This window comes from Atta colombica, unplaced genomic scaffold, assembly GCF_001594045.1.
Source record: "Atta colombica isolate Treedump-2 unplaced genomic scaffold, Acol1.0 scaffold254, whole genome shotgun sequence".
Lineage (NCBI taxonomy): Eukaryota > Metazoa > Arthropoda > Insecta > Hymenoptera > Formicidae > Atta > Atta colombica.
This window is the reverse complement of record NW_017259353.1, coordinates 1,499,842-1,510,190: the sequence shown is the minus strand read 5'-3', so window position 1 is coordinate 1,510,190 and position 10,349 is coordinate 1,499,842. Positions and strand designations below refer to the sequence as shown.

General features: G+C 32.7%; 1 protein-coding gene and 1 pseudogene across 1 annotated transcript; one reads left to right on the top strand and one right to left on the bottom strand.

The window, feature by feature from the left end:
* Positions 1-687: 687 nt before the first annotated feature.
* On the bottom strand, positions 688-7,517 carry LOC108689095. The gene is made up of 3 exons (XM_018195723.1): positions 7,256-7,517; positions 3,263-3,896; positions 688-792 (listed from the first exon to the last, which is right to left on the bottom strand). The coding sequence occupies exons 2-3, from the start codon at positions 3,506-3,508 to the stop codon at positions 688-690; spliced, it is 351 nt and encodes a 116-aa protein (XP_018051212.1). The 5' UTR covers positions 3,509-3,896; positions 7,256-7,517.
* On the top strand, positions 7,126-7,578 carry LOC108689094 (annotated as a pseudogene).
* Positions 7,579-10,349: the final 2,771 nt, after the last annotated feature.

The window sequence follows — 10,349 nt, the reverse complement described above, 5'->3', positions numbered from 1 at the left end:
CAACGTGATGACTCGTTTCGCTAACCACGAAGAAATTAATCAATGCAATGAAGCACCATTGCTCAAATAGAAATGGTTTTGATACTCATACACAAACTAAATTTAATTTCTTAATAAAAAAACAAGAAGTAAAATCGATATGTAATTATGTTACAATATAGATATCTATATCTATATATGTATACTATTATGGCACAATATAGATACTTAGATAAGATATCAGATCTATATAAAGAACATTTATCATATTTGTACATCTGCAAAAACTCGAATAGCATTTAAGATTTATATTGCATTATACTCAAGCAAACTAATACATCGGAGTCGTTGTCGTAAGAGACAGAGTGGCCCAGTTTTGCGAGTCGTGCGTCATACACGCTCAGTGAAAAAGCGTCCTCCGAGAGAGCAGATTCCATTTTCCACCTTGTCATCCCCGCTATCTCACCCTCGGGCTATGCAAGGTTTTCCATCCCTCTCATTAGCGAGTCTGACCCTCGAGAAGCGAACAGCAGGGAAGAGCGTCACGATGAATACAGCTATAAATGAGAGAATTCTGCGAATGTGATGTCGAAGATGCCCCGCCATGAAAGATATAAGAGCGCTAAATGAAGAGTACCGACACCGATTACCGGGGAGTCAAAGAGAGCGACTACTGTCATCAAAGAAGTCGATCTCTCACCCTTGATATCACAGTCTCTCACTCTCATCTTGTGCTGTACACACTCTCGTTTCGTCCTGTAACACGCTTGACCTCCTTTCAAGTTTAAAGGAAACTTCGTACAGAAGCTGGCTCTGCGCAAACAAGATTGTTTACAACTAAGTGATCCACCAACTATCGAACAGAGAAATAGTAGTTATGAAGAATAATATATCCTTCGAGATATCTTACGATAAACTTATCTAAGTGGTACTTAGACTTAATCTGATCTTTTATAAAAACTATATATAATATAAAATAATATAAATTAATACAAATTTTATTCAATGCGACTAGTAATTCACTATAAATAATGCTTGTGTTTTATGCCTTGAAAACATTTTTTCATATAGTCGAAATCTCATATAACATAAGAACAACAAAGAAGCTTTATTAATGTAATTATGTTCTTTATCATTTCTTAAGCATTATTTTTGGGTTTATACAATTTGTAATAAAGCTTCTTTTCTTATGTATTCAATATATCATTATAGTAATTTGAGAATATTACTGAAAAATGACTTCATTTTACAATTATATTTATTAAAATAAATGTGGAAAGAATCAAATGTATACATCCTGTTTTATATATATTAAAAAGTAAAGCTAGTTTACAGAGCGCTACCCGGGAATAAAATAGAGTAGTTCTGATTTTATTGTCCGATCACACATAAAGCAATCTCGATCGAAATACATAAAAGTCGCGATAGCAATATCAACGAGCACATGTTTCTTTGCGATGAAGCGAGTCATGGCACGATTATATGGAATTCCAGAATTAATATGCACGCGCACGTGGTAGCAGTATATAGACGTAGTCTGCAATAAATAGTTAGTGCAGATCGTAACGATATTAATCAATGGTTACATTAATTTGAATTTATTACTCGATAAGAAAACACGGAACATACTGTTGTAGTCATATCTCCGTATAGAAAGATATAAAGTTTCAATATGTAAGATAGGAGTGCTGAGAGCATATCCGAACGAAGCGTAATGTTGTGCAATATGATATACGCACATTATGGGGTGACTACTACGGCGGTTTATCCATTAACGAGAATACCAGAGAATCCCAGTCTAACGATTAACTGCTTTTCTCACTAATTTATTATTAGCGATTTGTAATGTAATATTAACTCTATCGAATAAATCTTCTTATTCAACTAAATAATCGCCAATTAAAAATGAGATAAATATATCCTATGTGATATAGGCGTAATATTATTACAGCATTAATATTAATTAAAATCGTAATTTCCAGTTTTCTTGTCCCTGGGACAAGTTCAAAGATATTTTAAAATACTTGTGAAAAATTCAACGTAACTTGCAAATTCAGTTCTACTTTTTGACTATATAAAATATAATATTTTATTTGTTATGTACAATATCAACAAATGTATAGAAAAAGTTAATAGAAATATTATAAATATCGTATTTTGCAAAAAAAAATCTCGTATAAATATTCTGATATCGTGAAATATCCCTTGTGTCAAATTCTTCATCACTAAATAGATATTAAGCGAGAGAAGGAGACAGTATATTATCGTACAGAGAAACCAATATGTAAGATGGAAACTGCCTATAATAAATTTCGATAAGATTTGAAACTCTTGTTGATCCAAGTTCGCAACTAATCCTCATTTCTAGTAACGCGAGCGAAAAGGGAGGATAAAGCTAAACAAATAGCTGTCGAGTTTAAAATGATCTCGCGGAAGAGAGTTTTTAATACAAACAATCGCGTTTTCCTTTTACAATGGTGCAGTTGCAAAATATAATGCCGCTGAGAAAGAGTGGAGGAAAAGTAGAGACAGCCGTTATCACGTTGCGCAACGCTCTATTTTGCTGATGACAAGGCATGTCATAATTATCTTGAAGTCTTGAACTTATGTTGCTTACTTTGTGCAAATTATTCTTTTTAATATTTAATATTAAATACAAAATTACTTATGCTTCAATTTTGCAAGTAATCAGTGTATAATCATAGCTGAACAGTAATTTAACATCCATCAAAGAAAGCATATTACATGTGTTTATTCAAAAATTATACTTATTTGAAAATATGTACTAAAAACATTTCAATAATTACGTTATTAAAAGAGTTTAACATGTATTGATATCTAAAAAATATAAAAGTCTAATATTAATATTTTCCTATTGTTTAAAATAATAAATTTATATTAGATGTAGTAAAAAGAAATCCATTATTTTTGCATGAAATTGAATGAAAAAATAATGGCTTTCCTTTTACTACACCTAATATGTAATTTCAGTCTTGATATGTACTATTTCTTTTTAAAGCTTTAGTTTAAAATATAAGTATATTAGATATCTTACATTATAAATCTCATTACAGACAAAGTCATGCTATTTTAAAAAGTAATATTGATATATAATACTTTGGGTGCATTCTGTTTTCACTCTCACGTTGTAAGCATCAGCTCATCCTTATTATCTATCAAATATTAAACAAAGATAAATGATGCTTACAAGCGCAAAACGGAACACATACTTTATTAAAAGAGTAACTGATCTATTGTCCTATGAAAGGAAGATGCGACTCACCGGATTGTTGGTAAGATTCGCCGAGGTGGATACAACAGCGGTAGAACGATGATCATATTCTTCCGAATAGTCGTCCCGATATGTTCTACTAGCGGTGGGTCCCTGACCGTCCCTTTCGTCGAGGGTGTCTCGATGGAAGTCCCTGAAATCCCTGAGATGTTCGCGCAGATCCCGATAATCAGTGTGGTAACCTTCTTGATAGTCGCGGCTCACGTGGTCACGGTCTCCACGAAGCTGCCTCGACATCGCCGTTGGCTCTTCCTCCTCTGAGTCGAGCAGCTGCTCGACTCCACCGCCACCTCCACCACCTCCAGCACCACCTCCGCGTCGGGCGGGATGACGCCGGAGGTCACACCATTCTATCTCCTCCTCCGCTCTACCAGCGATTTCACCCCGGGACAATCGAGCCGTGCTTGTTGACCTCACAACCGATCTACCTCTGACCTCCTGCCCCCGCGGCCCGCCGGGGGGCTCCACCACATCACAATCAAAAGCTATCCTTCCTGGAGCTGTTACGATCCGATTCTTACTTATTCACAATTTGTTTTCTCTCTTCCTGATGTCTGTGTTGTTAACTGATTTTAGGGAAGTAAGATGTGCGCGTGGTAGAGTTGATGAAATTACTACCTGCGAACTAACAAGAGAAACAAAACTTTCATTAAGATAGTGTATTTACATATATGATTTTAATAAATCGTTTATTATTCTCTTTTCAATCAGTTTCTTATAGAGCAAGACACATATGTGAGAAGATATGTGTAAAGATTGAGATCAAATACCGATTCAATGGAACCACGCATCTATATTAATTAAGTACTGTATATTTTTTATATATAATTTTATTGTATACATTTTATTGTATTTTATTGTATCATTTTTATTAAAACAGTTTTATAATTATATACTAATTACACTCTCTTACTAGACAGAACATGGACAAAACAATGTATATATGTGAACTGTAAAACATTAATCTCGGTCAAGTAAACAAGTGAAAGCGAAGATGAATAAACTGCAATTTGCACTTATTTAAAAAGTAAATTGTTCAATCGTGTTCGTTTGTGTTTATCTACTTCTAAATCTGGATCTTTAAATAGCTAGGAATATCGAAATGTTGTACCACTGATAAACTTATTTGATGAACTAAGAAAAATTTCTTAAATGCAATTTTAACATTTTGCTAGTTAGATATGCGAACACGTGCAATTATAGATTTTTCATATTACCCTTTTTTAATTTTCTAAATGATAATGCAAATTACATATTAATATACATGTTAATGACACTGAAAAATTACAATAGCTACACTATTATTCATTACTTTTTATTATCAGATAATTAACACGTTACTATATAATTATTTCTAACGAAATTGGATAAAAAAAACTGCAGAAGAAAACATGCTTATCACTTTGTTTCTTTTTCAATGAATAATGTTTAATTAAGGAAACAGATTTTTTTCGAATTCAGTGAACATGAATTTGCAGAAAAATTCAAATAATTTTAATAGCACTTTTTAACGGCATTTTAATGAATAAGACATGAATTCATAAAAACAACTCGTTTTTTTTCTCTTTAGAATCAATTATAGACACAATAAGTAGACTGTACTTTCTACGAAGTTGCTGGTTTATAAAGAGTGAAGTAGCTTGATTCATGTCGTTTTTTCTCTAAAATATCGAGTTAAATAGAGATATTGATATAATTTAATTCTTTCTAACGAAGTATAGATATCTACTAAAATCAGGGAATAAGCAATTTATATTTACTTTTATGTATATTTATTTTTAAGTAAATAGATCTATATTCCAAATAAAGTATAATTTAATCATTTTCATATAATAATATATCTCTATAGTAATTAATATCATAATTTAGTCAATTCTTTACTTCTCTACTGGCACTACAAATAATTTTACTTGATTTTTTTATAATCACCGCAAGCACTACATATTTAAATAATGTCCTATCTCTAATTATATAGTTTTGCCGAAATAGAGAAATTATTCATTACTTGTGGCTTTAATTAACAGAAATTATTCAGTTTCATTCCGTCATTGTTGTTTAAACAAGCAGAAAATTGATGGTATTCCATTAATTTAGCTACAAATTATTCAATTATTTAAATAGGACTGCAACACATAAATAATACTTCAACGCACATGATGGGGGTGTCCCCTCGATTGTTTGCGATTAGTGATACGTGTGTCGAATGTATTATCGTTAACAATCAGTAATGTATTGGATTCTATATATTGCAATGATCTATCATTCTTCAATGTTATTTGTATACGCACTTGAAAAAGTCGCACAATATCGTAACTCTTTATTGTTTTCGCTTATAATAAATTTAATTTTATATTATTATTATTATTATGTAACATACAATGCAGATAACTCTACTTATCGAATCAAGAAATATTTCGCGAACGCGGAACGTGCTCTTTTCTTCGTATTCAGCCGTTGTGTACTGTTTACACAATCTTTGCTTCCTTTTCTTTTGCCCGGTCTGTTTACTCGCGAAACTTTGTTTACTTCGTGACTTGCGATATCACCGTGGTATCACAACAGTATTGGAAACGGAAATATCACTCACTGTGCTCTGAATTTATTCGAGCGAAACGAGCATTCATGTAATACGAATGATTATTATCTTATTCATTATCTTATTGAGACTTTTAACGAAATTATCTCGTTTCTTTCTACGAAGCTGTACATTTCATCGAAAATATCGAAAATATGTATCCGATATCATTATATTCGAGAGACGTAAAACGTTCCGATAATTGTGTAAATATAATTTTACGACAAGCTCTAAAAGTCAAGGAAAATTGCAATTATCTATCGATCGAAGAAATAACGCTTTACTGATCTCTTAATGCGGAAGTTGCATCTTCCAGAACAGCGATAGTCAGGCGAATATTAAAGTAGACGTTCTCATAAAGTTCTCGTATTCAGCAGCATTATCATTATGACGATCGTTACCACGATAACGAGGTTGACCTAGTGCTATCAAATCATTTGTTCATTAATTAATAGCATTATCATTGGAAGGCGTTGTCCTTAGACTGTCGTTATATGTGAATGATTGATTTCTCTTTGCCAAGGTCAGGTACATAATTCTTCGAATATACGATATTAATAACTTTTCGGGTCATTACATCGCCAACAGTTAAATTGAACACTTTTGTCCTCTACGAATATTTACAATTGCAGAAATAAGGAGAAAAACAATATAAGTATGCATAATTATGTCATTTCAAAGCAAACGGTTTTTAAAAAAAATTTAGGAATATTAAACAAAAATTTATAAGCAACAAAAAATTATTTGAACAATTATCTTAAAAATAATATTATTATAGAGATAAAATATAATAATAATAATGTAAGAATCTAATAATAAAAATACTATTAAACTACAAAATTAACGAAGGAAAATGAGCTAAAATAGGCCATTGATAAACTATTAATTTGCGTAAGAGTATACGTGACTAAGAGGAGAATCCGATGCGTAAGATCCTGTCACGGTTCACGGAATAGAGAGGGTGGTGACGGAGCTCGCTTAAGGTGGGGTAAAGTTAGGTCACGCCGCAGACCGCGAATGTAGGGCTGTAGGTCGCGCCCGGTCGAGCTCAGCTGGGCCGCGATCCGAAGAAGGGGTTGCAGCTTGCCTGTGATCAGACGAGCGCGGCGCGCTACTTCCGTCCACTCTCCACTGCGTGCACCGGGAAATCATCGTGCTATGTGTCAGTGGAAAGCGCCGGCAAATGGTCAGACGAATGTTAACGCGATACAACAGTCTACAATCGCGGTTTACATCAGCATGTGGTCTTATCATTGTGCTTTTCTACGGGGGATCTGGACCAATTTCACGATGATGACCGCTAAATTTCGGAGGTCATGGCGACCTTGTGCGCTTCTCTTCCTCATCGACGTTCTCAAACGATTGTCATCGGTAATTTTAACTTTCCCATACATATTTTCGAAACTTACGAGACTTTTCTGCGACGAACATAATTTCCCTCGACGTTTTTTTTAGGGAGACTGGAGCACCACTCGGAGCTTATCACTTTCGCACGCGGATGTCGCGACGTTCGCGATCAGAATTTAAACGAGACTCTCTCGCGAGGACGAAGATTTCACCTGTCACGGACACGACTCGCGGTAACCGGGAAAATTTTCGCGCCGCACGTTCGAGGTCGACGTAGCGGTCACTACGTCGAAACAACAGCTCACTCTTAACGCAACTCGCACCACCTCGATTACCCTCGGTAGACTACGGTCCGTATCGTCTTGGCTCGGCTCGCATACCATGACGTCACGCGGACAGACGAAAACCCCGGCGGTCTGGGGTATCGATCGCGTGCGCTGGCGCAGCCGGGGCTTCGCGCCGCGACGCTGGATAATCGGAGGCAGACACGGGACACGTGGCTGACACTCCGAAAGATGACAGTTTGGGAAGCTCACAGATGATTCGGGACTTTAATAATTATTAAAATCCAATTCTGTAATAATAATATCCTGATATTCCTCGTTAACTATTTTTTTTTGTAGTTATATAAAATATTGAAATTAAAGCTTTTTATATATCAGCGATACGATAAATCTTTTATCTTATAATGATGAGTCACTCAACGATATTTTATGTAAGCACAAATATAATGGAATAATTTGCTGATATTATAGAGGAAGGCTTCTCTCAAAGCTTTTTATTCATTGACGCTTCATTGGAATTGCACAGTTATTGTCTTTTAAGAATAATTGCTATAATAATGTAACAAAAATATATTGGAATTAATTCATAATTTGGATTATTTAAAGATGTGGAATAATAATACCATTGTTCGTCACATAATTGGTGGTAGACAGTTAGAACTTTTCATTCTTAAAATATCCACATATTGTCATGTACGCCTGTCGATATTCCGATACTTGATTATTCAAATATGAAATTCGATTTATCGCAATGTCGACTAACGCTATTACGGCGGTGGAATGATTTTTCATTAATCTGTTGATTCTCTTTATTCTCGCTGGATTTAAAAGGAAAAAAAAATCGCAATGAATAATTGTAATTGAGCGATGAATGACAGTGATAGCAAATTGAAACAATATATTAAATCTAAATAATACTTCACTAAACAACGCAATAATTTTTTAAACTCAAACTAAGAATTAAAACTAATTAATTTTTAATGCATACTCGTCATTCGTGTAATTCTATTCAGAAAACAGATATTGCATACGTGGCTTCGTTTTCTTTGAAGCTATCATACTACCTGTCAATTCGATATTTCTTTATTCTAAAGTTCTCATTCTGAAACTCACATTATCATGTCTTTCTCACAATACTTTATAAATTGTGCACATCATGATTATTTCAAAAATAAAATAAAGGAGAGACAGATAATTACTCAATATAAATTTAATATTTTTCAAATAGATAAGGAGAATTATAAAGAACAATAATATTCGACAGAAAAAAATAGCTTATTATCAGTAAGATTTAATGATTGGTTTATACACTTATTGTTAGAGTCAACAAGCAAGTACAAGTGAAAATCAATTATATAAAAGAATCGCTTAAGCTGCTTTTTCAAGCAATTTTTATTTCTCGTTAATCTAACATTATATAATTTACTATCAATTATTATTTGAGTACCATTTCTATCTTTATAAGAAAATATTAAAATATATATTTTAGTTTTACATTAAAATTATATATGTAAGAGATTACTATTTTATTTTCTGATCCTTTATAATTATATTATAAATGTATCAATATTATTATATTTCCAGTAATCACGTTTCTTCCAAATAACATAAAGCATAATTTTTATAATAATTAAAACAAATTAATTAAATTATTTAAGTTAGTTTTATCGTTAAAATTTTATTACAAAATGCCAAAATATCAGTAGAAAACGATAAAATGATATTATTAATCACGTTAATTATATTGTTTACTAGAAAACCAATTAATATAATATTACCTTTATATTCGCAGCAAATAAATCATTTATAAAACAATATAAAAATTCCCTTGAATATGTTTCTGTTAATTTGCAAAAAGCCAACACACAGATAAATATCACTAAAGCAATTAAAATATAATATTTGTCATGAGCATCGCGTTATCATTATAACATCGAAGAATTGTGAGACTTTATTATGGATACAGTTAACTATTCATGTTGCAATCTGTATAGAAATAAAAAAAGAAAGACAAATTTATATAAATTATAAAAATTCATTTAAAGAAGATAAGGAAATAATAATATAAGAAAAATATTTGAATATTTTAATTATTTTCATTTTTTTAGTAATTGAATGATTATTCTCACTAGAAAAATTCTATCTAATGCTAATTGGATGTGTGAAATGAAAGGAAACCCATTCTGTTAGAAAAAGAATCATAATATCTGTTAAAGCAGTTTCAATTTTGCAATCTTGCAATTGTGCAAAAATGCAACACCGACATCTATCGGAGGGAAAAGGAAATAAAATGAAAAGGAGTTGAAAATGAAATAAGTGCGACACTTTATATCAGCGCGCAACTTTCCTCTGCAATCTCTTACCGTTACCTTCAGCGATAACGCCGATATCTGAGAATGTCTTCGGTTAGTCACCACCTCTTGGTAAGCTTGCAGTCGCGAATTGTGTTCCGGGTGTGTCTTCAGAGCGGGATATCGATCGCATGATATCGTTAAGGGTGGTAGAGAGAATTGGCTCTTAGCGAGAGAGAGAGAGAGAGAGAGAGAGAGAGAGAGAGAGAGAGAGAGAGAGAGGGAGAGAGTATGCTATTGGCGTCACATACTGATTGCATCTAGAACGTATATTTATATCAGTGGAAAAATATTTGAGAGACACAAAAAAATTACTACCCTGTTTGATTGTAATCTGCGGATACTTTTTATATATTAAAAAATATTTTATATGATTTATAAAAAGTCCGCTTTTAGATTTCATAAATGGAAAATCGTGGGTGAAAAATATCGGATATAAATTAGCTTCAGTTGAAAATATAAAAAAGATAAATATGTAGCGCATTGCGCTGTTAAAATATATATATATAATATATATATAT

Coding starts and splice junctions, on each gene's coding strand:
- LOC108689095 (XM_018195723.1), bottom strand. CDS start 3,508: ATGTCGAGGCAGCTTCGTGGAGACCGTGACCACGTGAGCCGCGACTAT. Junction 793..3,262: donor CGAATCTTACCAACAATCCG/GTGAGTCGCATC, acceptor TTGTTTGCGCAG/AGCCAGCTTCTGTACGAAGT.